At 53.9% G+C, this 27,769-nt stretch overlaps 1 protein-coding gene across 2 annotated transcripts in view; it reads right to left on the bottom strand.

The window, feature by feature from the left end:
• Positions 1 to 279: 279 nt before the first annotated feature.
• Positions 280 to 27,769, bottom strand: part of MAP2K3 (mitogen-activated protein kinase kinase 3) — a 33,715-nt gene continuing 6,225 nt past the window's right edge. Inside the window, exons 1-13 of one of the 2 annotated variants that reach the window (XM_086759792.1) lie at positions 19,970 to 20,250; positions 15,071 to 15,103; positions 14,586 to 14,655; positions 12,670 to 12,718; positions 9,744 to 9,857; positions 9,126 to 9,245; positions 8,545 to 8,661; positions 8,339 to 8,390; positions 7,440 to 7,567; positions 6,731 to 6,808; positions 4,405 to 4,544; positions 3,598 to 3,643; positions 280 to 3,128 (exon numbers count right to left, since the gene is read on the bottom strand). In XM_086759792.1, the coding sequence (XP_086615918.1) occupies positions 3,045 to 3,128; positions 3,598 to 3,643; positions 4,405 to 4,544; positions 6,731 to 6,808; positions 7,440 to 7,567; positions 8,339 to 8,390; positions 8,545 to 8,661; positions 9,126 to 9,245; positions 9,744 to 9,857; positions 12,670 to 12,718; positions 14,586 to 14,655; positions 15,071 to 15,103; positions 19,970 to 19,985 (1,047 nt within the window). In that variant the 5' untranslated portion in view covers positions 19,986 to 20,250 and the 3' untranslated portion in view covers positions 280 to 3,044. Of the gene's footprint in view, positions 3,129 to 3,597; positions 3,644 to 4,404; positions 4,545 to 6,730; positions 6,809 to 7,439; positions 7,568 to 8,338; positions 8,391 to 8,544; positions 8,662 to 9,125; positions 9,246 to 9,743; positions 9,858 to 12,669; positions 12,719 to 14,585; positions 14,656 to 15,070; positions 15,104 to 19,969; positions 20,251 to 27,769 lie in introns of those variants that run through there. The other variant, XM_086759791.1, reaches the window with a different exon arrangement.

Below are 27,769 nucleotides of genomic sequence, written 5' to 3'. Positions count from 1 at the left end.
CATCACCGACACCCCTCAGTGCCATCTCCGGGCAGAGAATCAACGCCGAGATCCTGGTGCTCGAGGGACCCCGTGCCCCACAGCAGCAGTCCCAGGGGGAGCTGGGGATGCTGCTGTTGGGGTCCCGGCTCATACAACCCCCAGACTGGGACCAGCATATGAGGAGAAAGGACGCTGGTTGCAGGACCCCACCCCAGGGCGCTGCCCACCCATCCCTGGTGCGCTGGAGCCTGACCAGACCACCACTGATGCTCAACAGCAACAAAAGAGTGACAAAAAGCAGGTCTGAAGGTGAATTTTATTGAAAACAAGGAACGGGTTTAACGGGTACAGACCGTTCTCAAAAATACAAGGTTAGAGGGGCTTCTGATGCGAGTCAAAAATCCTCGTCCACCTGAAAGCCAAAAGCTGGTTCCCCCCAGGGCTGCCGTTCCCCCGGCCACGGCAGAGGGGACGCAGCAGGACAGGAAAGCGTGGGATGTGAAGAGGGACAGGTGAGACCAGTGGCGAACGAAGCCGAGCAGATGGCACACGGAGGTGTTGTGTTTGCCTCTTCAGCAAAGCCTTGCTTCAGCCACAGGGTCCCAAGCCCACCCCAAAGGCATCTCCCCCCGTGTCTGAAAGGGCAGACGCTCCCCTTTCCCCAAAATACAGGAATTGGGACTTTCTCCAGGAGGAGAAATGCAGCCAAAAAAAAGAAAAAAAATCATGAAAAAAAATCACCATTCCCCAAAGCACCAAAAAAAGGCGACATAAAGGAAGGGGAAAGGGGTCGAAACAAGGAGAAGAGGAAGAAAAACAAAAGCTCAACATCAAAACTAAACCAATCCAAAGTAACCAACTATGAAAAAAAAGAAAAAATTACAATTGTACATCTCAGCTGCAAAGCTATCAAACCAAGTGGGTAAGGGCGCGGGTGCTCCCGGAGAGCACTGGGTGGTTTGCAGAGCCGGACCGAGGAGGGAGACGTGGAGAACATCAATCACTTTCTTATTTTACATGAAGAGGTGGGGTGGGGGGGTTCAGGTCAACCCAAACCTGAACAGGATTTGTGCAGCTCAGCCCGGGACGGTTCTCTCAGGGTTTGTCAGCTCAGGGAAGGGGATCAGAGCGGTGATGGGGGGGGGAAGCGCTGCTGCACGACGCCCAGCACGGGGGTGTGAAGGACTGGAAATCATTTCCCCTGAAGCAGCTTCCCCCAGGAGCAGCTCGAAGGAACAGAAGGTGTCAAGCAGCCCTGGTCCCAGGGAGAGGGTCCCCAGCGCTGCTTCAAACCCCAGGAAAAATCAATTTGGGGGGACATCATCCTTTCTTGGGTCAGGGACGCTGAACGCTGGAAATGCACCCTGAAATCCAGACCTCCAGGGCATGCATTTCAGAAAAAAAAAAAACGTTTTTAAAAGATTTAGTTAAAAAATAGATGCATTCCTTTTTTTTTTTTTTTTTTAAAAAAAAAGAAAGTCTTAGACCAAGGTGTCTTCTGGTGACCCCGTCCCCACCACCCCAAATTTAGCCAGAAAAATGCTAGCCATTTCACCAGATCTGCTGGCCACGTAGACATTCAGACATTCATCATTGATTCAAAAATATTATATATATATATATATATAGCGCACACATACACACACACAAATATATATTAGAAAAGAAAAAAAAAAATCCCTCTGAAAACTCAATCTATTAAAAAAACCCAACAAAATCCACAGTCGGTGCGTTTATCCCGTGATCAGGTACAGTAGAAGCCAGAAATCCCTTCTGCTCCCGTAGCTCCTCGCGGAGCACTCAGGCTGGGAGAGCGGGGAAACACATCGGGTTTCACAGTGGATTTGTTAGCGGAGAAGAAACTGCTCCTCCCTCCTCCCACACAGAAGGGCTTTAATTTATAGCAAGTTAGATTAAAACTAGGAAACATGTTACAAAGTCCATTATATATAGACATCAAATGTACAACTGTCGGCAGCCCCCGTGCGAGTCACTGGGGTTTCGATCTCGGCTGGCACCTCGGCGGGCAGCTGGAGGCTTCGAAGGCAGCCTGCGACACGAGGGGCGCAAGTACGGCCTCCGAAACGAGCGGTGTCACAGTGCGAGGTCTTACAGGAGCTCCAGCTCGGAAGGGAGATGGAGCAACGTCTTCTCCAGGAGCCAGGGAAGGCGGAGGCAGGGGCTGCGAAAGGCGTTAGACGTCCGGAGCGGGGATGCATCCTCCCAGCCCAGGGCTGGAGGGGAGAGTGGCAGTGCCCAGGGACCTGCTTTTCCCTCCATCACCTTGTCCCCGTGTGGGGAAGGGAGCAGCGTGCGCGGGGTGAAGTCCCGTGGGCAGGCGTGGGGAGAGCGTGAGCTGCAGCTTGCGTCAAGGTGGGCTCATCGAAAAATGCGTATTTTTTTCCCCCTCCAAGAGAGTGGCGTATCAACTGAGGTCAGGGGACGCCTGGTCTGGTGCTGCCTCAAGGGATCATTAAGATGTCGAGCCAGGCATGAAAACAGCCTCTGGTGCGTGCCCACAGAGCCCCACAGCCCCCTAAAAAGCTGTGCAGGCTCCTGGGGGCAGAGAGCCAGGCACAAAGGAAAGGCGAGCCAGACCAGGCTCGGGGGGAAGGGGCTTTGAGCTGGCAGAGAAGAGCAGGGCAACCACAGCAGCATTTTTCCTCTCTGCCTTCCCCGGGCAGCAAAGAAACACAAACCCCCTGCGCTGCGCACCAGGGCGCTGGGGAGGGGAGATGCCCTCTGGCACCCTCTGCCCTGGCCTCGCTCAGGCGCCACGGGCACGGTCCTCTCCCCGGCAGGGATACACTGGCATCAGCAGGGAGCTCCCGAGCCTTCGGTCTCCGTGGCTTAGTTGGAAGGGTGTTGGCCTCAAAAGGCTCATCCTGGGGGATTTCATTTACAGGGCAAAGAGAAAAGAGATTGCAAGGCCAGATGGGGCCAGAGATGCCCACGGGTTGGGGAAGTGCGATTTGTGCAAACCACCATTAACTCGAGTCCTCATTCGCTCTTCTGCGGGGAAGCCAGGATGGAGGGGCCTGCATAAAGCCGTGAGGTTTGAGTTAGGAGTCTTCCCCGAGGATCTCTGTCACAAAGGAGGCCATGTCAGTCTCTTTGGTGTCGTGCAAGGTAAAGAAAGGGTGTTCCTGCCAACAAGACCAAAAACAACATCAGCTGACACCCAAGGACAGACGAGCCCAAGAGCAGTCCCTGGGGATGTCACACAGCTGCCGAGGCACTGGGGGAGAGGTGGACACCAGCCTCCTCCCCAGGCTCCCACAAACGCCATCCTTTAGCTTACAAATTAACTAATGCTTTCAGGTTTGGCGTTTCCAGGTTCAACCCCAGCAGGACAGCCCACCTTGGCAGCTGAACTACCATCATCTGAGATCTAAACTCACCAAGAGCAGATAGGAGAGAGGGAGAAAACACCTAAAGCCCTGACCTTAGCACCTATGAAATCAATACACCCTTCCCACCTACACCCAAACCACTCCGTATCTGAAAAATCACCCACACATCCTGCTGTCCCATTTTCCCAGAACCTGCTGCACCATTCATTTGACTTCTGAAACGCGTTGCAATGAAGACCAGTAGAAACGGCTTCACACTTACCATAAGTTCTAAATAGTTCATTCGCTCAGCGGGGTTCTTCCTTAAGCTGGAAGACAAAAAATGGGAGAGAAAGGCTGTAGGATTTTTTTTTTTTTTTCTATACATGGTCTATCACAAGGGATCTCCCCTTCTCAACCAACAGGACGTCCTTCTCATGGGCAGCACCCACTCCTCTCCTTCCTTGGCCAAGCAGGTTTGAACCACCAGCAAAGCGGCCAGGCAAGTAACTGGGAAAGGCCAACTCATGGTGTTCACCACAAAAAGCACAAGCCAAGCAGCTCGCTGCAGTCTGCCCCACACAGACCAGAACAAACAGGGAGGAGAGGAGGTGGCAGATCATCTCAAGGCTCGTTTGAACCTTGCCTCGATGGGCTCACCCCTGCCTGGCAGCTCCAAGCAGCACACAGGGAGCAGAGGGACACCCCGAGGGGAGCAGCTACTGTGCGTGGTACCCACAAAACCACAAATCAGCTTTCACCCAGAGGCACCCAGATGCTGCCAGGGGTTCGTTCTCGTTTCATTGCCACTTTGCCAGAAACCACCAAAAGTTCAGCAGCAATGACAGCAAAAGGGGAAGAGAAACCTCTGCGCCTTCCAACCAGCCTAGGTTGAGTCAGGACGAGAGCAAAACCAGTTTGGGCAGTGCTTCCTGCCATGGCTAAGCAGCAGTCTTGGTACAGTGAGGTGGAGAGAAAAGGGCTCTGAAAGGACAGCAAATCCAGCCCCACACTTTGCTCCAGCCCCCATAGATCAGGGCTCCTCTTCACCCAGGCTGGGAGAGGCCACCATTCCCTGCGAGAGACTCACCACTGCGCCGTGAAGTCCACAAACTCCTTGGAGAAGCGATCGGCGGGCAGCTGGGGCGACGGCTCCTCCACCACTTGCTTGAGCTGTTGGAAGGGGGTCCCCCAGGACTCGTACGGGAAGCGAAGAATGGCCAGCTCGATCTGAGGATGGAGACAGGCTGACATGAGACACCAGGACGAGCACAACCCCACACAGCCTGTCTACCTCAGCCTCTGCAGCCAGCTAACATGCAAAATGAGAAACCTCTTTCCTTACAAACCATTTTCAATTTGGGTCATACCACTTTTTTTTCCCCTTTTTTATTTTTTTTTTTTTTTTAATACAAAGACCCAGAGGCCAAAAATACTTCCTTTTGAGGCTGGCTCATCATATTAATGCATTTACAGGAAGCCACCAAAGAGATGTAAAAAAGGATTATCTAAAAAGATAATAATAACAGCACACCATTTCTACACCAGCTTCCAAAGTGCTTTGCTCTCCACAAGCCAGCCCCTGGGCTTCAGACTGGTACTCTATGAGCTACGTAGAAAAAAAATATCCACAAACCCAAGAAAAACTAAGTGCTAGAACATCACTTAGGAAGATCTTTGCCAAACCAGCTCCATTACTGAGTCCTTCCTACAAGTCACCTTTGCTCTGTAACCCATCCAAACACCTAAAAGCCCATCAGAGCTCTTGGTCAGCCGCTTCATGCCAAGGGTTGGCTCCCGTCTCGAGACAGGCAGCAGAACCTCCAGACCTGCCTGGCAGGGTGGGATAAAATGGGATGGAATGGGAGGGATGAGAAACCCGAAAGGACGCCGGGCAGAGTCTGGGACCCCCGTCTGCCTCTGGCTTGGGCCTGGGGAGCTCAGCTCCTGCTGCTGGAAAACTGAATCAAGCCACCAGCCCGGAAAGGCCTGGATTAGCCCTGCAGCTCAATGGCCCTAAAACCAGCCAGTCTGAAATCAATTAAACCCCTTCAGAAATAAAAAAAAAAAAAAACAGGAAGCTAGCCCAGGAAGAAGGCATTAGAGGGAGTCAGACAGGTTAGGGCTCCATTCAGCTGCAGGCTGGCAAGCTTTCAGCAAGGTCCCCTCTCCCATCCAGCTTTGGAACAGCTGAGAGGTTTCGTCATTCACACAATCTCCCATCCCACAGCTTCCTGCACCTCAGGAGGAAAGCTGGAGCTGATTTCATTTCCAGCCAGCCAGCCCAGCTTTGCTCTGCACTGGCATGGGGAAACCAAGGAGAGGGGCTTGGGTTTGGCACTGCAGACAAAACTAGCTGGGGAAGAGGGAATATTTGCCAAGAGATCTGTGCAGCGCACACAAAGGCAGGGATGCAGCGCCCAAAACAAGTCACAGCTAACAAGGCGCAGGAAAAATCCCTGAAAATAATCTACTCGCAGAGAGACAGTGTCCTGGAAAGTGAGAGACACGTTCCCAGGCGGCATCCCCTTCGAGCCAACAGCTGGGATTTCCTTTGTCCTCCGGCGCCAGATTTCAGCTGCTCTCTGCAAGATCCGCTTCTTGTAGGAGGTAGATAAACCATCCTGAGCAGCTGCAATTTTGGAACTGAAAGTATTTCCCCTTCCTGTTGGCTGCTCTGAGCTACCCTGCAGGCAGGGCTTGCTGCAAACCAGGCACAGCACCCCTCGCTGCAGCAGGGCAGGCTGACACGGGACAGGGGTGCAGGCAGGAAGGCTGCGACCCAGCTGCAGCAAACCCTGCTCTGCTGACTACCTCTCCAGTCAGCGCACGGGGAACTGCAGAGGAATTAAAAGCCAGGCTCAGATGCCCAGCTAAGCCCACTGTCATCCAGATATCGCCCTCTCTGAGTCTGCCATCCACACAACACAGTTCAGAGCTAACTGGAGCTATGCAGAGCTGGCATTGCACACAAGCAGCTCTGTGAAACCAAGCAGAGGGGTACAAGGGAACCACGCGGGGATAAAAGGCATTTATCTGTCTCCCAGGATCCAGCAGGAACTTGCAAGTAGGGAGAGGAGGAAAGAGAAGGGGCAGGAGATGGATTATCTCCTGGCAAGCTTGTCAGTCAATTCAGCAAGAGCCACAGCAGTGGTGGCAACGCTGGCTGCACGCCCCAGCTCATAGCTACCCTGCCCAGGGTGAGGGATCCTGGCGTGCACGGGGCAGCACCACCACCCCGTGCCCTGGGTAATTCATCTCATGTCTTGAGCTATCACACCCAGAATTTCGCCTCATTTGGTGGGCATCCACCCAGGGGTGAAGTCACCAGCTCACAGAAGGGTTAGAGCCCCACCAGTACAGATCCCATCCCAACCCCAGGGCTGCAGGGTGCCAGTCCAAACCCTCGGTGTTACCATTGTGATCCCCAGACTCCAGACGTCCGACTTCACGTTGTAGCCCTTCTGGTTCAGCTCAGGATTTATTCTTTCTGGCTGTAACAGCAAAATGGAAGGTATTACAACTCTATCTCATTTCCCCAGTGCAAACTCCACAGAGCAAATCTCTGGCTTAAAGCTCAGGTTGGGTGGATTCCCCTGGCTCATGTCCACATGGAGGCAGAGTCTGAGGTGAAATCTAGCACTGACTGCTCCACACAACCCACAAACTGTCTCCTCCAGCTCCTCAGTGAGACTTGTACTATCCCTGCAGCATGATCCCTGCCCCAGGAGCACAAGCTACCCACACAGATGCCATGGAAAATTCATACTGACTTGAAAGGATGAAACAAAACCATCCTGCCATGAAAAGCTTCAGCATTTTCTAGCCAACAAGGAGCAGTCTTTCCAACCACCACAACCACAACCAGCCAGTCTTTCATCCTTCTGCAAATGGAAGGCGGCAGAGGAAGAGTCTGCTGCGGGATTAACACACACAGCAGGGTTTACAGAGAGGGTAATCCCGTCCTTGGAGGGCTGTGCTGAGTCAGAAAGCCCAGAGCACTCTGAAGTAGTTTCTCTCTCAGGACAGAGGTTAACCAAGACTGATTCTAAGCAGCAGCCTCTTCGAGTAAAGGCTGAAGGCAGGTAAAGGCTGGCAGCTCCGGCCCCACGCGAGCACACTTACAGCCATGTACGGTTTGCAGCCGGCATCCATGGTCTTTGCAACGGAGTCCACCAAGTAGCCGCTGATCCCAAAATCACACATTTTCACGTGCCCCTCCTTGTTGATCAGCACATTGGAAGGTTTCACGTCTAAGAGAGAGAACATGAGAGGGCAGATTGGGCCTTTGCAGAGGTATCACAGAGCCTGAGCCACAATGGGAAACTCCCCACTGACTGGGGGGGGAGCAGGCAGGCCCTAACACAAGGAAAGGGAGACAAAGCCCCTCCAGTCTTATTTCAATAAAACTTGTTCACAAGTAAAACTAAACCATGCCCCTGCAAGCAGAACAGGCCTCCTCTCTAATAAGGCAGGTCAAAAGTTTGAAATAAAATGTTGAGGAGCTAATACCCAGCTCCTTAGGGGAAATTTATGTGCCTAACAGTCTTAAAAGCTCAACTCTACCATTCTCAGGACAGCTGGTCTCAGCCCATCACAATCTATCTACAGCTACACAAGGATCAAGAACAGGACCTGGGTGTTGCAATTTCCATCTCCCAACTACCAAGCAAGGAAGGCTAGGGCATTTTGTCCCCAAGAGCTGCCTTCGATGCATCTCTGTACTCAAAGAAAGCTAGAGATGCCCATAAAAATACAGGTAGTGAGGAATTCAGTTATTATATTCAACCCTTCATCTGGAAAGAAGGATGAGAACATCATCATGCAAGTAGAGGCATGAAGGATACATCTCAAGAATAGGCCTTGGGCAGATAGATCTGTCCACCACGGTCCCAAGGACCATCAGGCCCCCCTGTAGGCATCTCAGAGACATACACCACACACATCCTGGACAGAAGTCCTCACATAACTTAACTGAAGGCTAGATCTCCAGCCACACCATGCGAATCCCATCCAGCACCTACCTCTATGGATCACGGACAGTTTACTGTGCAGATGCTCCAGAGCTCGTACAATCTGGGAACAAACAAAGCGAAAGAGCATCCATTAATCACACAGAGCACCCACCTTCCACTGCAAACACATCACTTGTTTCCTTGAACAGAAACCTCTAACAGGCTCGGAGGATGCACAAAACCACATAAGAATTGAAGAGACACTCGACACTCACAGACACAGCCATTTTCCCCAGAATGTCTTCTGGGATTGTTTTCTTCTTCTCCAGTACTTTCTTGTAGAATTTATCTAGCGATGTGTCCATGAGCTCCATGCAGATCCACACATCACCCTGCAAACGAGGAGAGAAAGCAGTTGAGAGGGAATTCCCTGAAAATCTTCAGGAGCTGAAGGGAGCGGTCAGGATGGATGGACAAATGGACACCGCCCCTTCCATGCAGGGCAAGCCAAGGTCCCTGCCACGCAGGCACTGGTGGCCGTATCACCAGCACAGAGGCTCTGCACTGGATTGCATTGGACACAGATGTCCAGGTACCACCAAAACTACCTGCGATGGCCTCCCTTTGAGGGTCTACCCCGAAGTCAGCCCAGGCCAAGGGCAATGTCTTGAGCATCTACCACTGAAGTGAGAAACAGGACCTGGTCAACACCGCCTGAAGGAGGCAAGCCTTTGACTTCAAGCCACGGCAGCATCTCAAACAGCCCAGTTGGGCTGAAGAAAGCAGAGGTGGTCTGGGACAGTTTAGTGCCTTCACCACAATTGCAAGGGGCCCCAGGTGCCATGTAGCTCAGTACCTCGCGGAAGAGAGCTCCATAGAAGGTGACAGTGTAGAAGCAGTCAACTGTCCTCATGGAAATGTCCAAGTCCATCAATAACCTCTTCTGCTCCTGAGTGTTCACAGTCGCTCGAATCCTCTGAGACAAATATGAAAGAAGAGGGGTTTGATGTATGTGGGATAACACCATTAACCCTTGGGCTGACTCAGAGATGAATGGTTCTGAGGCCAGGCCAAGTGTTTTGGGTTTATTTTGTGGCCAGTAGCAATCCGGCAGATGCCCAGATTCCCCCTTCCAGACAGCGCCTTAATGAATGACAAACTCTTGGCAAGCTCTTCAGTGGATGCAGGACCAGGCCAGCAGCCTGCACAGGCATTCTGACACGCAAGCTTTGCACTCTTTAACTGCAGGCACCAAGCCTGGCTTTCAGAGCCTGCTGATCAACCCCACAGTCTCCAGCTGGTATCAGCACAGACCTTCCAGCAGCCAAGCCACACTGGGGACATCAAAAGGTTGCCAAATCAGGACAAGTCTGTCCCCATTTTGCTGTGACTAGTGGAGTTCAGCAGAGTCTCTTCTCTCCCTTGGAGCTATGTATCCCAACCACCACCTCCCTCAGCAAGCAGCTGTCCTCACCTTCACGGCCATGATGGTGCCGCTCTGCGCATGCCGGACTTTCTCCACCACGCCATAGGCCCCACGGCCCAGCTCCGAAATTGCCACCAGGTCATCAGCTTCCACCTCAAAGTTCTTAAAGAAGAGAGACAAAAATCAGACGCAGGCACGCTTATCACCAAGGTCATCAGCAGAGGTCTAACACTTGCAGCTCACTCACGCAGAGCATTTCCAAACAATGGTACCTACAGGACCACCAGCTCCTATACGAACCAGAGGCACCACGCTTAGAGAAGAATGGTGTATTTTTTATTCTGCTGAACCAGACCCCAAAACCCTCTCACCCCATACTCACCAGGGCTCATTTAATTCCCCCTCTGCAGCTAGAGATCAGGACTTTCATCCTTTAAGCCAGGGCACACTGCCACTGGAAAGGGCACCAAAGGTTGGTGCCTCTCTGCCTGCTCGGGATTACCCACGCAAGGGTATTTCTGCGGTTGCTGAACTACTTGCAGGATTTTAACAGTTCCTGTGCCAACACGGGCAGCACTCAGGGACCTCTGTCACAGCTCCAAATCTCTGTGCACAGCCGAGGATCCCCCACCTTGCCCCACAGCCCAAGAGATCATCGGTCACAAACATACCCATGTGTCTAATAACACCTCCGCCTGTGTAAAGCCTCTCTTGGATGCGATGGCGCATGCAGCAACCCAGCAACTCAATCCCTAATTATCAGGGAGTTCAAATGGGTTTTATCTGCTTTCCATACTTTCTCCCACCATCAGAAAGCAGCCAGCAAGGTAAAACGTGAGCTAGCATGAAGCAGCTCAGGCAAATGCAACTACATAAGTCTCACTTCAAGCTGGAAAAAAACCATCCCCAGTGCTCAGACAAGCGGTGTACCATGCAGCAGGGAGCCAGCGAGCTCCTGCGCAACCCACAAACAAGTTTCCCTAAAGACGTGTTACCCTGTAATTGCATGCTCTGCTAGGCAGGGCACAAACCGGGTGAGACATGCGCTATTTTTGGATGCTGCATTCATCACTCCTCATAAGTCACAGGCCTTCTTTTAGCCAGGCTTCATCCAGCCTTCAGTTTTCCTCCGGTCTCAGGGAACAAAAATATAATACCAGGATGCCAAATTGCCCCAGTAGCCACAAAGGCAGCGAGGGTGGGAAACAACCACGGCACAGCTCCGGATACCATGCCTACGAGCTACACCCAGAGTGCAGAGGAAGCGGCCTTTGGCTTTAAGGAGACAAGCTGGGAGACGTGGCTGCTGGGCTCCCGGCCAACAAGCTCCCCTCGGCGCTGGCCACGGCACGGCCAGCAGTGACCAGGTCTGTCAGATCTTCCCACCGGCTCCGGCTCCATTTATTTGAGGCAGATGTGGCTGGCAGGCAGCCGAGGCAGGGAGCACGAGAGGTCTGCACTTGAGCTCAGCGCTGAGCTATGCGCTGCCCAGCACAGGAAGGTGCCGGCCCTTTCCTGGGCAGGACGGTGGATCCAGAAACGAGGAGAGCGGGGCTGAGGAGGATGCATCCACCCTGCCACACCGGGCAGCTGGCAGAGGAGCAGTGCAGGCTCGCAGCCTCCAGGAAGGACACATGTTCTGCAGTTGTTCCAGGTTATTGTTGGCTTTTTTTTTTTCCTGGCGTTTACCCTAAGGCTTCCCCAGAAGCTGACAGTTCCCAGCACGCTCCAGGAACCAGCATCACCCTGCCCAGCAATAGAGGTGATGCACCGACAGAGCCGTGCCTTCCTGGCATCGCTCACTCCGTGCCCTGGGGGTCTGAGCCTGTAGTGACGACGCTGGGCATCACCTGCACGGATCTGATGGACCCAAAGTCACCATCCACCCCCACGGCCCAAAGCTGGTCTTCTGCCCAAGCCCTCTTCCTCCATCCCACGCTGCATCACTCAAAAATACCTGAACCAGAACCCGCCTGCAAACACCAGTGCAGGCAGAGCAGGGTAGGAAGTGAACCCAGAGAGCGCTCCCCAAGCTACAGCACTCTCCTGTTGCACACGCCATGCCCAGGCTGTTACAGAGAGCATCTCTCCCCAACCTATTAATACACACAATACAATGGCCAGAAAATAACAGAGGTAGCAGGGTTGTTCCCTGGATCCAGCCAAAGCTTTCTCCTCTCCTGTCTGTCCCCTAACCCTAAAACCTTGCACCATCAGCCGAGCTACTTCCCAGCCTGGAAGGTAAGCCGCTAGATATAGGGCTGATACAATGCACGGTATTTTTAGCTCGCTTGCAAACAGCCTTCTGCAGCCCCAGGAGAGCCCATAACAAGAGAATAAAATAAAAAAGAGACAGTGGCTATTTCTAGCAGTGTTCTTCATCAGGTCACTAGGAAAGGCTTTGCACAGCCGGAGAGAAGCTTTGTGCCCAGCTTCTCCCGGGCCACAGGCAGTAACGCAGCCTTGCAGGTCAGCAGGACAAAGGGGGCTTTGTCTGGGGCAGTCAGAGAGCGCAGTGAGGCCACTCTGATTTGGTGTGGATGGGCTGGGTCCTTGCATTCAGATCGAGGTGGCCGGTGGGGCTGTCAAGGGATCGCCGTGATCTCCCAGTACGGACAAAACTGTGCACACAGCCTTCCATGCCACCCACCTGCCTTGCAGGGCCTGCCAGCAGGCAGGAGTGACCAGCCAGCGAGCGCACAGGCTCAGAGACGAGCTGTCGTGCAGGCACGTTCAGCTCCCTGACAGTCTCTGCTCTAAATACACACACACCACTCACTGCTCCACAGGGGAAAGGTCCTGCTGCGGGATGTCTCATCCCACGAGGCTGCACCAGGACAGCACTGTCCTTCTCATGGGGTGCTCTGAAATCTCAAGATCTGATCTGACTTGTCAGGCATGATCCATAAAACTCCCCATACAGGGGGCAAACAAAATTGGAAGCAAGCGAAAAATAAACCACATTGACACGTACTTTATCTCCGATGGTGATGAATGTTCTGGAATCCAAGTTCCTCGGGGGCCTGCAAGAAAAGAGACAGAGTCAGGAGAAAGCCCAGCTTCATTAACCCTCTTGGCCAGAGCCAGGTTTCATGCTCCTTCGAGCACTTTCAGTCACTGCTCTCCACCGTGCCTTGTTGTCGTGGATTCCAACCAGCCCCCTCCAAACACTCACAAGGGGTTTAATTGTGCCAGTAACACCTCAGCCCACACCCACAAAGCGCTTGCTGCACGCAGCCAGCAAGAACCCCAGAGAGTCAGTTAGGTGAGACACGCAGCAAGCCAACAGGCTACGAAACCATCCCCTGCTCAGGAGCCTGAGGAACCGAGACCAACGAGGTGAGACGTTTCTGTGGTAGAGCAGCTCATGTTTTGACAGGCAGGTGTTGTAACAGGACAGCCACGTAGCCCGAAACACACGCCGAGGGAACAACAGGTAATTCCTGACCTGTGAGTCATTTATGTACACTCGCAGGCCTGTTTCAGGCAGCGCGGCAGGCAGAGCAGGCAGCACTTCAGTCACGCTTTGCACACCACCACGCTGGCGAAAGTCTGTCTTTATGGCTTTTTTCCTCATTGCTGCCCACTTCCCATTACGGGCAGCACGGTACTTTTAGAGCCAACATGAGTGTTTTATCCCTTGTGCCTCACTTCTCTGCTCTTCCCGTCCCCTGGGACCTTCTAAGAGTGAGATTGCCCAACTGGTTTAGCCTCCCAATTCCCATCAGAGCAATACGGCAACCTCCAGCTTCAAGGAAGTACTTCAGGCTCACAGCAAAAGCCTTGCACTGCGCAAATATTTGCACTGCAGCTTAAAAAGCACAGAGAAAAGGAGTTGTGGATAGCTCACACTAGCTTTTACAGGAGCGCTCTGGGCATGCAAGCACCCCGCAAACTCTAGCATGACTTCTTCTCCAGGGGAAATTAAAACACTGACAGGAGCAGAGACAGACGCACCCGTGGGGGAAGGAGGCGGCTGTGGTGCGCAGGGCTCGGTGTGTGCATGCCAGGCTGCACATCATTAACTAGGGAGTTCCCCTGGCTCCCCCTCTGGCAGATCTGCCCTATCTACCTGGGGGTTTCAGTAGTGATATTTCTCCTTCGGGGATTTCACTGCTCTCCTGGAACTGGAAAGGGTTCCTGGAGCAAACAAGGCTCAGTGGTGGAGAAACAGCCCAAGGTGTTCTGGAAGAGCACCATGGAAGAGGAACTTAAGCTGTCTGCTCTTTGTCAAACCAAGTGCCACTGCCCTGGGCTCTCCCCCACTGCATAACAAACATCAGCTGCACAAAACAAACAGGGCAGAGAGAAATTACAGTGCCCTGAGATGATGCCAGGGGCTGGTGCTCAGCAGTGAGTGGCACAACAACACAAGACGTCCACGTCCTCCTCGCACCAAGGCGGGGAGCTGTGAACCAGCCCTGATGCACAGGTCAGGGGGAGGATGCCCTGCCATGCAGAGCATCTCCCAACCCTCATCCCCCTGCTCCTGCCTCACTCCAGCTGCCACCACCCCTTCTCTTCCCCTGCACTAAAAACTTCCCCCTCTTCTTCCCGTGGGCAAGTTTGCTCTCTCCACCATGTCTTTGCCCTTTGGCATTGGCACAGCCACGGCAGAAAGACTGAAAAGAGTCTCCCAGCAGTCTCCTGGCCTTCGCCTTTCAGCCATTTCAAATCAAACAGGCACCTCGTAGAGAACACGCGCTGTGCACACGCGTGCATGCAAATGTGTGTGTGTGTGCAACTCCTTCTCATCACCTGCAAGCGAGAGCTTAAGAGAAAAAATTAACTATCCTGATTTTGTAAAGTCTACGCAGGCCATTCCCCTCGAGACAATGCTGAACCCAGCTCTGGAGAATCGCTGCCTGGCTTTATGCAGCAGACACTTACGTTGTGTTGGCAACGGGCTGCTTGATGGGGACACATGTTATCCTCAGTTCCCGTTTCTTCTTGCTTTTCACTGGAAGAGAAGATGCACACGTAAACAACTGGCATTTTTACTTTTCTTCCTTCAAGCATCCTCTTGCCTGTGGCCACCAAGCACAGGAGGCAGGGCCTGCACCCCTACACTGTGCAGCTACAGCGGACGACAAGGTCACAGTGCTCATGACCATTTACCCAAAATTTCAGACAAGAGCCAGAAGCACACGTGGGTCTCAATGTCCTTCTCAAGCACTTCCCTGCAGAAATACCCAGGGGTGCACTGACAGACCATTTTCCAAGCCTTGCAGCCAAGCACGGCCTTGTTGTGCTCCTCAGACACCCCAAAAGTGCTCTTTACCCTCCATGGCCATTAACAGTCCCCTGTCTTTGGAGATTTGAATTGCTGATGTTCAGGAGATGGGTTAAAGTTGCAATTTCTGCTGGACACTTACTTGGTTTGTGCGGCTCCAAGGATCCTTTGGAATCTGAAAGAGAGAAGGGAGACACCAGCTCAGTCTTCATGCTCCAGACCCACTGGGTACCAACCCCGCACGGTCCCGTGCAGGGCCCAAGGAGAGCAACCCTGTCTGCACTGCAGGCAAGCTGCCTGAGCCCAGCCCAGCAAAGCCTGGCCTGATCCCTGTTTCTCCAGCCACAAGAGGTCCCCATGCCATTAGTGATGCACAGGGCTCCCAAAAATGCTCCTTGTCCGGCTCCTCCTTGCCCCACAGCCCCCCAGCCCCCACCCAGGCCTTCTTCGGAAGGGCCAGACCCGTTCTGCAGCGCGGGTTGGATCTGGCACTGACGGCAATGGCCACCAGACCTCAAGCAAAACCAAGAAGTCACTCCCAGCAGGAGAGGGGACACCCCACAAGCAACGAAGGGAAACCAGGGCAAAACCAGACAGGAGCTGACTCCAAGAGCCAGTAGTGAACTGGCCACAAAACCCAGGCTTGCTGAGGCCGAGACCCCACTAGACAAGGCATGATCCCACCAGGAGTGACCAGCAAGAGGATGCTCTCTTCCTGCTCCTCAACTCCCAACAGCACTGAGATAAACTAACCCACTGCTGCCGAGGGAAACAGGGTTCAGGGCAGGTCAAACACTTGGAGACGAAACTTCAGGGACAAGAGATAACACCAGCATGGGGGGGGCAGTGGGCAGCAACGGGCAGCAGACCAGCGCAGGGCTGAGAATCTGCTCCCTGCACCGATTCAGATCCCAGGCTGCTCACCAAAGCCCCAGCAGTTCCTCTGTCAGCAAACAGCTTGCCCACCTACCCCAGCTCACTGGGAAAATAAACAGACCGCGAGGGGCTGGGATGGGAGCTGAAGAGCCAAGAGCGTTGAAGTCCTGATCCCCCAAGACACGGGGGCAGCTGCGCTTCGCAGCTAAAGGCGCCTCTGGCTGCACAGGGCTGGAAGATGCATTAAAAAGCAGGAACAGCAAGGCAGAGGGCTGGGAGCGGACGGCTCGGCTTGGCCTTGGAAAACCCTTCAAAACAGCTCCTACCTGCCTGGCTCCCGGGAACGGGCGTGCGGACAAAGTCCAGCACTCCAAAGGCTGCAGGGGAAGGGAGGGGAGAGGCAAGGAGCCGGGAATTCAGCAGGAGATCCAGCACCGCGCAAGAGCTCCTGCAGCAGTGAGACAGAAGGACAATACCTGTCCAGCGTGTTCCCAGCACAGACAGCCACCATCCCCATCCCTGTCCCCCGCCAGCTGCAGATGCCTCAGCCAAGAGGGGTGCCTGACACCCCCTTTCCCAGTCCGGTCCTTCCCCAAACGCAAACCCCGCTGAGGCTGCAGGTGAAAGCTGGTCTGCAAGATACTGCAAAGGTCCCAACTGCAGGACCAGCAGCATCCCTCCCTGCTGAGGGAATGAGCACGGATCAGTCCAGGTCCCCAACTTATCAGCCACCCTTTCTGCACCAGAGCTGGCCCATACGGTCTGGGACTAGCACAGTTCCTGTGAGCCACGGGCACGATGTGAACTCGATGAAACCAGCCAGCGAGCTGCTCCATCCCAAACCGAACCCGCGTGGCTGGAAACCTGACCCGTGTCATGGCAATGAGCCTGCAAAGTTTCCCTCACCCATCGCCCACCCAGCAGGGCTGGAAGAGGGACTACCAATAGTCCAGCATGCCCAACGGTGACACTTTGCAAAATACCTGGTTGAGCAACGACGGGAGCAAACGCAAAACGGAGCCAAAGCAAAGATGTTGTCTGTGGGCTCAGAAATGCCTTCCCTTCCTGCACCCAGCCTCTTGCTACTCAGCACGTGGGACCAAGCACAGAACCTAAAAACTGGGGAACCCAGAGTCCTTCTGCACCCAGGCAAGTTGGGGAGCTCACCGTGAGCACCCATCCCATCCCAGGGCTGCTGACTGGCAGCCTTGCACCGAGCGTTTCTCCCTCATGACCTGCTCCAAAACAGAGACAGTTTGCACACAGCCCCCCCAGGCAGTTACCAGCCAGACCTCTACATGAAGCCCTGAAATACGCCCCATCCCGGCCGATATTCTCCTTAATCTGTTTGCTCTCCCTCTCCCCAATTGCCATAGTAATCTTGCAGCCGGCACAAAGCGCCTTCTGTGTCACCGGCTCCCCTGGCAGCGCCGGCCGCAGCGCGGTGACTCACGCAGCAGGAGCAGGATCCACACACTCCTGTGGCCAGGCGTCCCGCGGGCTGCGGCCTCAGCCCTTCCTTAGCCCTGGCTGCAAAAGCCAGGCCAGAGGGAGCTGAGAGCACCCAGCCCGGGGTCAGGAATCAATGAGGCGCGTTGGTCGGTGGAGCCCAAGCTCGCAGGCAGGAGGATTTGCAAGCGCAGGTTAGAGGGGCAGCAAGGGATGAGGAGATTCCCCGTTACAAACCTGCACCACACAGGAGAGTAATTTAACATCTCTGCGCATCGGTCATCCCCCGTAAACTCTGATATAACGAGGGTCCTGCACATCAGCCTGCTTCCCTGTACCCCCAAACCACTGCCCCTCACTTTCCAGCATCCAGGGTCAGTTACAATCTGACGCATTCCCTAGCTCCAACCTGGAAAAGCACCAATTAACCCAGAGGTATTCTGCCACCACTCCCAGGCTCTGGCTGGGCCATCTACGTCGGTGGAAAACTCAGCTCAGCCCATGCCTGCAGGAATAAAATCAGCTGCAATGCTGCCCTGCAGCCGGGGGAGCTGAGGCGGAGGACTCTCCCTAAATTTGTCACGAGCTTTCCAGCACCCCGCAGGCTGCTCTGAACTCTTGCTTCTTGCTGGAAGCTTCTCCTGCTGCTTGCAGCAGCAGCACGGGTCCAGCCGGGCAGAGGCTGAGTGGGCTGGCACCACTTCTGCTTGAGTACAGCCAAGAAAAAAGAAAAAAAAAACAAAAAAAAAAGAGAGAGAGATGAGCTGTCCTATCGTGAAACTCTGCACAGTCTGCTCGGGGCAGGGTGAAGGGAAGAAAAATAAAACAGGAGGAACAAAAAGGCAGTGGGATGGGCATGACAAGACCTTGCAATTCAAGCCCTCCTGTCCCAGGAACGTCCCGGGGCAGCATTTGCTTTTAGCCGGCACACGCAGCTGCTGTCAGCTCCTCAGCAGTGAGGTCTCAGCACTGTCTCTCCCACGTTTGGGATCCCGGTAGGGTCAGCGCAGGAGGAATTGCTACAATGTGAAGAATCATTTATGTCACTTGAAAATCCTGGAAACACTCCCAGTTTCCCAGGGCACTGGGCTCTTGCAAGAGGGGTGACTGCAAGCACAGAGCCACACAGCTCCCCTCCAGAGATCCCTCCACATGGGCAGGGGGACAAGGAGATTTAGGGACATGTCCCAGTTACCCCTGCAAGCCCCGGGGCCACGCCGCCAGCCCTGATCATGCGGGACGGCTGGGCGCTGCCGGGGGACGGCTGGGTGCTGCCGGGACGGCGCTCCGGGCAGCGGAAGGGGCTGCCGGCTGCGGGGGCACGCTGCACAGTGCCTTGCACCGGGGCAGGGGAAAATTAGCTGACAGAAGTTCCTGGTGCGGATGAGATTGCAACCCACGTGATGCCACAGGCACGTAACTGCATCCTTTATGCTAAGAAAGGAACCATTTCCTCCTAAAGAAAGAAAAAAAGTAAAGCCTAACAATTTTTTTTCTCATGCTATAACCTCCACCAGCTAAGAACTGACACAGACGTTTCCTGGAACTACTTAATTCAACATCTGAATCCTCGTCTTTGCCGCCACCACCAAGCTCAGCCCTATTAAGCTGAACCTCTCCCTGGGAGGTTTAGCCTTCCCACTCTGCTGGCGTGGGCGGAGAGAAACGAACAGGACAATCTAAAGAACTGTAAATAAAACTATTTGCCTGAGTCGACCTTTGAAATGAAATCTCTCCGCTGCCTCCCCAGGGCTCTGGTTCCAGCCCCAGGTGAAGTCCAGGGGACGGCTGCAGCAGGGGATGCTGCTTCCAGAGCCGTGCCGCTTTGTTAGCGCCGGGGAAAATGTTTTGGATGCATCCCGGTTCTCCTCGATCCGAGGAGGAGAGTTGAATGCCACGGATGGGGCAGAGGGCTGGAGGGTGGATCCCAGCCCTGCTGCAAAGAAAGAGCTGGAATAAAAAAGGATCAAGAAAAAAAAAAAAAAAAGGAAAGAAAGAAGGGAGAGGCAGGATGCAAAGTAGAGAGGGGAATTTGGTTGCTTTGGTCATGAGAGCCAGCTCCTCACTTTGTGCTATTTTCCACCACAGAGAGTGGAAAAAGCTATCTGTGGAAGTGGAAAAAGGGCTCTCAACCTGCTGAAAGGCATCACTCATCGGCCCGCCAAGGTCCCGCTACGGAGAGGGGCTCCCGCGGGTCACTGCTGCCCTACGCTCGCCACTTCTGCAAAAAAAGCCAGTGAGGAGGAGGAAAAAAACACGCTTCAGAAAAAGCCCCTTGCAGCCTCAAAACAACCTGTCAGCCTGCGCTGAATCAGAGCTCCTGACTGCTGGGGCCCACCGTGGGCGCCTGCCTTTCCAACGCAACAGGCGTTGGAGCAGAGGGCGACCATGCAAGAGCTGCTGGAAAACCCTGCGTCCCAAGAATGCAACCAAAACCGGAGCCAGGAGCTAGCTCTACCCTCCAAATAGTTTCCGTTAGCCACGCTAGATTTTTATTTTTTTTTTTACAATTAAGATGCCAGTGTTTCAACCCCACGCAAAACATGCAAGTTTCCTGTGCTTTAAAAAGAGATCCCCTGCAAACAATGACCCCCCCACACAAGGAAGGAGAAAGAAGTAAAACCGCATGGATCAACCAAAAAAAGTTACACGGCCCCTTTTAGCACCAGAATCTTCACGCTTCCCCACCACGTGTTTTGGAAATTTCAACATCTACCTTGCTTCTTGTCCATGGTTTCCCAGAAATGAAGAACAGTGCCGGCAAGCCTGGGAGACGAGAGGGATGAAGTGGGGGGCTGGAGGAAGGAGGGGAAAAAAAAATCCTGCAGGATCCAGCCCAGGGCACTTCTTGCAAGCACCGATGGTTATTTTCAGCAGGAACGCACGGATCGATGTGCTCGCCGGCTTCACGCGGCTCTCCTCGCCCGGTGACCTCGGCTCCCGGGGGTCCGCGAGGCTGGGAGCAGCAGCGAAGGCGAGCGGGGGGAGACAGGGAAGGTAGCACCACGTTCCCTCATCGGCAGCTGCCGAGGTTGGCCGGACTCAGCTCTGATTACCCTTGAAAGCTCAACAGTTGTAAAAACTGCAGCAGCGAAATAGCAAATGACGTCAACAGGAAACTGGGGGGGAGCCAGCTCCGGGAGCCATTCAAGCACTGGATTGCTACAGTGCATCCCAGTGGGACGCGTTTTCTTCCGACAAATTAAATCATTCAAACCCAGCCTGCAGGCAGAGAGCTCGCTCCCGCCTCCTCCAGCCCCCTTGCCATGCATCCCACCGGAGCGACCCTCGCTCGAGGACAGCCCCGCTGCCACCCAGCATCGGCCAGCCATCGGAGCGGAGGGAAGCCCACGCTCACTGGTTTGGGCACCGAGGGGGTGCTGGGATAGAAAGAGGTCACGTTCCTTTGTGCTGCAGGTGACATGCTAATTGCTTTGCCACTAACAACTATTACCACAACAAATAGTAGAAATATTGTTCCATGACAATACCGGCACGGAGCTTAGCAGCTATTCCAGGGTGACAACCGAGACGGCATCTCTGGTGGCAAAATATAAATCGCTGCAAGGATTTGGCTGGGTGAATAGCAAGAGAGCCAGAAGGAGGCATGGGAACAAAAAAAAAAAAATATCATTCACTTCTCTGCAAACACATGTAAGAAAAGCCATGGCACAGCATTGCTGCTCTTCCCCTTTCCCTCCAAAGCAGCCCGGCAGAAGCCAGTGCTGACGTCCCTGATCAAAGCCAGACCCAGCTTTGACGGGCTGCAGTTTTGTTTTCAACTTCCCTGGCAGCCCGGAGGGGCGATACTGTACCAGCCTCGTTACCTTAAACTAATTACAGCAAATATGCCTCCGGAGCCCTTCCCTAACTTGTAGGGGGTACAAGGGAGCCGTACACACTGGCAGTCAGAAATGTCAGAGGTCAAGGTAAACGCACATACCAACATAATGAGCGACTCTAATTTTAAATAGTGTTTATACAAGCCCCAGGAGGACTGCGGAAGGTATTTTCTCAGGCGCATTTCCACTCCCAGGGTATAGTTTCAGGCACAGACCATCAGCACATAAAGGATGCTGACGCAGGAGCTGCTATCGCAGACAGCACCACGAGCCACCAGCACCCATCCCAGCAGCTCCAGGGAGAACGACGCTGCGTCGTCCTCCCATCGTTAACTCTGGTTTGACAGCAAATTCCCTGTCCCAGACAGAAGGTGCTCCAAGGATCTTTGCAGACATCCACAAAGTCAGCGCTGCTTTGGAGCAGAAAGCCCCTTACACAGCAGGTGGGCTGGGAAATGCGATTTCCTTTGAATCGGTCCTGTTGGGTTTCAGTGCCTGGGGAGCAGGGTGGTGTAAAGCAGAGCTTCCCAGCATCTCAAAAGCACCTTAAAAACCAAACCAAAAAAAAAAAAAAAAAAAACCAAAAAGAAAAACAATACCACAAACCCAAGCATCCTTTCAAGTCTCATCTCTGGCAGCTCTTTCAAAAGTTTGCTGACAGGGCTGGAATTGCCCAGCCTTGAAAGACGCATGCCACCGGCCATTAATCATCCAGCGCTCTACGCCTGCAGGTAATCCCGGAGGAACAAAAGGCACGGAGTATTTCACTGGAGTTCAGGAAGCCTCCCCACACCTCTGGCCTGGGACATCACCCTGTAACTGGTAAGGGAAGCTGAGGGAGAAGTCAAGGCACTTGCTGCAGGTCCAGGCAAGCTAGGGCAGAGCCAAGGATGAGGCGGGGGTCCAGCGGGATGGCAGCTGTGCTCCCATTGCTCCCAGCAGCCTCCTGCCAGTGGGCTGGCTTGAATAAGTGGAAGAGCACACCCTTAAAAACAGCAATGAGCTCAAACAGCGCCCTGCCAACGCTGGGCCCCTCTCCCCACCCTTCCCCTGCGGAGGGGCAGAGTCTCTCGAGGCTGTCTGGGCTCGGGCTGGGTCACCGTCGCAGCCAGGGACCGGGGAAGAGCCGCTTTGCCGTGAGGAGCAAGAGAGGAATGCTCCAAAAGAGGAATGCTCCATTTAGGGCTGGCAAAAAGCTTTTTATAGGCAGATGCTTGGGATACCCTTTTCCGTCTGATCAGAGAAAAATCCATGCACCAGCTGGCTGTGTCGTCCCAGTGCCACGCTGCCCGATACCCACTGCACCTCGCCATCTGACCAGGAATCGCAGCAGTGTCCCTGGCCAAGGCTGTAACACAGCCGCTGCCCCAAGCCCGGGATGCACTTGCGTTTCCAGGTACGAGGTGCACGTCCCACAGGAAAGCCCCACGGGACCCATGGGCTGGAAACTTTGCGGCAGCGCTATTTTTAAACAAAGCCTTTGAACCAAATCCAATCGAAAAGGAAGCAGGGTCATCGTTCTCACCCCCTCGGACAGTGCTTGGGGACGATCAATCACCGACACCACGCAGGGCTCATCTCCTCCAGTGGAGTGGGATGTCACACCGATGATGCCAAGGCAGACACCAATGTAAGGGACAAGGGTGCGACATCCCGGTACCCAGCAAGGGATCTGGGGACGGGCACGCTACCGATAGCCAGAGGCCGGCATCCGCGCTGCCACCTCTGGGGCTCAGAGCCACACCCGGCCTCCGTGCACTGGCCAGATAACGCCACCGCAAGCCGCGCTGGCTCTGCCGGCAGCTCCAAGAGGATGTCACCGCCCAGTTCCATTCCAGTTGTATTTTTAGGTTACCTGCATAACCCTGAGGGCTTGAAAAAAAAGTGTGATTTTGTGTTTTGTTTCCACGTGGCAGCTTGCTATCCTGTAGCCCCATGATGATGGAGCACACAGGCTCTTCTCTGAGAAACCCACAAGAGCAGACACCAGGCTGCCTTTAGGAAGCTAGCCGGCATTTGCGCTATACCATTACAGGACACACCACGTACATGCCAGGAGTCGTGCTGCTTTGCACCAGAGCTCGTGCAAAACCCCAGTGTGAGGGTGGTTATGGTCACAGGGGCATCTCTTCGGAGCAGGGGTGCAGGCAAAGCATCCTCCGTGGGGCTGGAGACTGCCTCCTTTGCAGCCATCGCTCCGACTGGATTTTCTCCCCAAAAAAGCAGTGGCAGAGGCCGCACCTCCTCAAAGCTCAGCTGCAGCACAATGTCAACACGGACCCACCAAGGGTACGGGAGGAAAACGCTCAGGACGGGTAATTAACCCACAGCTCGTCAGGAACCACGGAGCTGGGCAGCACACAGGTCCAGCCAGCCCGCGGGGTGCGTGGCCAGCCCAAAACCCGTGGCCACAAGCCATCTCGTGGGACTGGCACGGGCTGCGCCGACTCAGCTGCAGATGCTGGCAAGCCGCCACGAGACAAAGGTCTGGAAGCAATCCCAGCCCCAACGCCTTAATTGTTGGGAGAAGGCAAAGGAGACTGCGCTTAGAGAGAAGCAAAGAGCGTGCTAAAAAGAACCAGAACCAGAGAAAACACTCTCCAGAGCAATGCTCCCCCCCTGTTACTTCTCAGCCCATAGGCAAAGCCATGAAAAAATAAAACCAGTTTGGAATTGATGTGACTGGCTCGTGACAGTTTCCTGATGGGAGAAAAAACTCAAATCGTTTTTGGAATAGATCAGCTTGACAGGAGGCACATGGTTAGCTTTTTTTCTTCCTGGGAAAGGAAGAGAGTCATTTAACTTCTTAATTGTCAGCTGTAACTCAACTCCAGAGTCAACAGCCACTCTTTTCTATCCAAACTGGTGCAATTCAAGTACTTCTAGGTGCCCCCAAGACTCTGTAAACTTGGCAAGAGAGCAAAGTATTCCCTCTCTGCTTCTAATGCAATTGTTTAAAAAAAAAAAAAAAAAAAAAAGAGTTAGCTTTGTACCATCCTCCCTCCAATTTATTTCAGGCAGGGATAGAGTGATTTAATCTCTGCAAATGATGTAAGACAGAGCAGGCACCTGCTCTGAACAGAATTCATGGAGGGGGAAAAAAAAAAAACAAAAAACAAGGAAGGCCTCAATGTCTGCAGCCAGCTGCTCTGGGAAAGGAGCAGAAACAAGAGACTGACCCAGGTGTTTCCCTGGCCCGGAGACTTCAGGCAGGAATTTCTTGAGACCAGCATCTGCGCTGGAGAACGGGGCAGGCAGCTGCTCCGACAGTTTGCAGTGACGTTACCCTCTGGGACCTGGATGGTGACATCCTGCAGCCTGCTGTTTCTTGCTTCCCAGCGATTTGGGACCAAGCATGCACAGTTCACGTGCTTTAGGTCTGTCAGCTCACCGCAGATATTGCAAACTCAGCTGGGGAGCCCCCGGTTTCTCCACTAAGTTTTTCTGAGAGAAAAATCCACCATGAGGTACAGGGGAGCCAGGAGGCCTCCCTGGGCTTGGATGAGACAAAGGAAAACCACAGGGTGAGAGCAGCCAGGGAATATGGAGACGGTCCAATTCCCTCAGGCCACCGCTCATCCTCACCTCCATGTAAACAAAGCCTGCTACTGCACACAAACCTCAGCGCCCTGCTGAAAAGCATCAGTCTGAACCACTAACCATGCTCCCAAGTCAAGAGAGGCAGCAGATGACCTGTTTGGTCTCTATAATCTGCTTGCAACGGGGCTGGGAGTCAAGGCTCACGTAGTGAGTGGAGAGCTGGCTCCCGAAACCTGCAAGAGAGGCCGACACCCTTTTCCTGGTGTCACCCACACCATCCCCCTGACCCGCACCGCACACCTCTTGCTCTCCCATTGCTGCTCCTCTTCCCCAGAGGACAGACGTACGCCCACATTCCCAGAGCACGTCCCATGTCCAGCTGGTCCATGAGATCAGCTCCTGCTGCTCATCAGTTTAGGAAATTAAAGATGTATCTACATATCTACCTTATACAGTAAGAGATAAATATATAGAGGGAGACGTACAGAGATAGATATCTGCATATAAAGATAAGCACCATGTACTTGCTAAGCTCCATGTTTTGCAGAAGTCACCTGCAAACACTTCTCCTCTGTTCCTCCGAACTCCCTGCTGCAAAGCTTAAAATTCCCGCCCCCTCAATTAAAGACTGGACCACCAGCACACCCCAGCCCCACTGCCCAGCATCACCCTCCACTGTCCCCTCCTACCTTGCCCCCACAGGCACTTATTGGAGGCTGCAACAGCTCTGTGTGGGGAAAACACCTATTTTGCAGTGGATTTGCCCAGTACCCACAGGGCAGCTTTGATTCACGCCTGGGAAAGGCAGGGGCCATGCAGGCGACGTGCCTGCAGCCCGCCACCGCGGTCCCATGTGGCCAGCGGCAGAAGGGCACAGCTTCACTCTGCTGCTTCCCTTTGGGTGGGCTTTATCTTTCCCCCCTCTTATTTCACTCCTTGCCTACCTCTCTCAGACGCGCCTACTGCACTGCAATTTTTCCAACGTTCAGGGGAAGTAAGCGTTGCAGGCTTTTCCTAGTAAAGCCGGATTCAAGCGCTGTCACTCCGTCCCAGGAAGCCCGCGGTCTCCGCAGACGGGCAGGTCCCAACGCATCCGGCTCACGAGCTCGCAGGCTGTGACTCAGTGCAGTTCAGCCTTCAGCTTCTCGTGGGGCATGCTTAGGGCTTCCAAGAACCATTGCCATTTAAATAAGAAATAAAATCCCCTTTACCCTCAAAGAGCGAGCCTCACATCAGCATTTTGGGGAAACAAGCGATGTTCTGTAGAGCAGCATGTGAAACGGCAAGGAAAGGAGCTGGGAGGGGATGTGTGAAACGTCAAACCTGTTTGAGATAAAGGGAAACGCACGCGGGCTCCCTTCCCTGCGATGGTTACACACAGTTTCCCTCGCTGAGCTGCAAGTGTAAAACCCCACGGGGAAATCCACAGTTACCGAATGAGAAATTCTTTGTGGATCCACAATTAAGGGTAAACTCTTGGAGCAACCTGGAACCTACACAGAAAAAGAAACCACACGTACAGGAGAGCTGCTGGAGGAAAAGCTGAGTCGTTCTCTAGCACCTTAGCAAAGCACACGCAAGACTGATACGAGATTCAATTAATATTCACCCACAATTTCTGCCTGGCACTTTCCAGAGTCACCTCCTCCAGCCTCCACTTTACTCTCACGACCCAGGCGTCCTTCAACAAACCAGGCAGGGGCAGGCGTAATTAATACCTGCAAAAAGCTTCTCTTGGGCAAGAGAGCAGCGTCTGCAGAGCACGAGAGGCAGCCCGGCCGCGGCACAGCCCTGTGGGTATCCTCGTGTTGCAGGACCACTCCAGCCCTGCCCGGCACCCAGTGCTCACCACTGATGCTGGAGGCGAGCAACGCTCACAGCCAAGCCATCGCAGGGATCATCCAAAAACCTGGAGGAAATGGGCTGCAGATGCTAATGAAGGATCACCACACAGGGCTGTAGAAGCAGCAGATCTAAAACACCCACCACCTCCTCCCTTTTTGGCAGCCTTAAGGCAGCGTGCAGCTGCTTCCAGACTTAAGGAAAGCGGATGCTGCAAAAGAAAGAAAGCCAGAGTGCAGAGCAGAGGCTGGTGCAGGTTCGTGCCAGTCCCCTGGCAGCATCACCACCCACCTCCCACCCCCCCAGCACCCGCATCCTCCTTTCTGCACCCCGTTACATCATTCGGGTCCTCCGACTACCGAGCTCTCACTGACAGGGACGGCGTTTGGCAGGGGAGCATCACGGGTGAACCGGGTACAGACTCAGCACAGGGTGGATGACTTCAGTTGCGGGGACACGAGGGAAACCTCAAAAGTCAGCTGAGCACACGTGCACACGCACAAAAATGCCTTGCGCTGCCCTGCCCTATGCTGGCAGGGATGCTCTGGGTGCAAGCACGGGGTTTTACAAACAGGCACGTGGGGCTGGGCCTGCCACCTACCCCCCCAGCACCTTCTAAAGGTGCTTGGAAGATGACAAAGAGCTGCCAAAGCAACGTATCAGCACAAGATTGTTTCATCTTTGGCTGAGGTGCAACTTGGCAGCACGTCAAGAGAGAAACCAAGCATTCCGCAGCGGCCGGGGATTTTTAACTATGCAGAGCAGCTTTCTTAAAAAGCCTTGATGGTGAGCACGTTTGGCTCTCAGAAAAAGAGCCACGTCATTTTTAGTGACGAGCTGCAGAGACGTCCCTCAGGACAACACGCCCCGCTGCAGCCGTGGGGCACGCGTTCAGGACTGACTCAGAGCGACCATCCTCGCTGGTCCTCGGGGCTGCACGTTCTGCTGCTCCGTCACCTCCCTCTCAAGCCTCAACTTTGTCACACCGACTAAACCAAGATCTCCATCCTACAGCAAAAAAAACACCTCCACCACGCAGTGTGCTCGCCCTTCGCTCTCTTTAATAGGAAACAGACTGCAGGGAGAGATGCGTGCAGCAGGAGAGGACATCTGCTCCGGCTGCTTTGAGGTGGATGGCAAACGTCCTCCAGCAAGCCAGGTCAGGATGCTGCCACCAAAACCAGTAAAGACAGCCTGGGCTGCACAGCACCTGACCCACCACAGCCAGCTCTCGCAGCGCAGGTGCTTCGTCAGCCGTGCCTGGGAGACTGGGGCTAGGAGGGAATTTACAC

Source organism: Chlamydotis macqueenii, chromosome 15, assembly GCF_036417535.1.
Source record: "Chlamydotis macqueenii isolate bChlMac1 chromosome 15, bChlMac1.mat, whole genome shotgun sequence".
NCBI classification, from domain to species: domain Eukaryota; kingdom Metazoa; phylum Chordata; class Aves; order Otidiformes; family Otididae; genus Chlamydotis; species Chlamydotis macqueenii.
The sequence above is the reverse complement of the archived record's forward strand: the minus strand, read 5'-3'. Positions and strand labels throughout refer to the sequence as shown.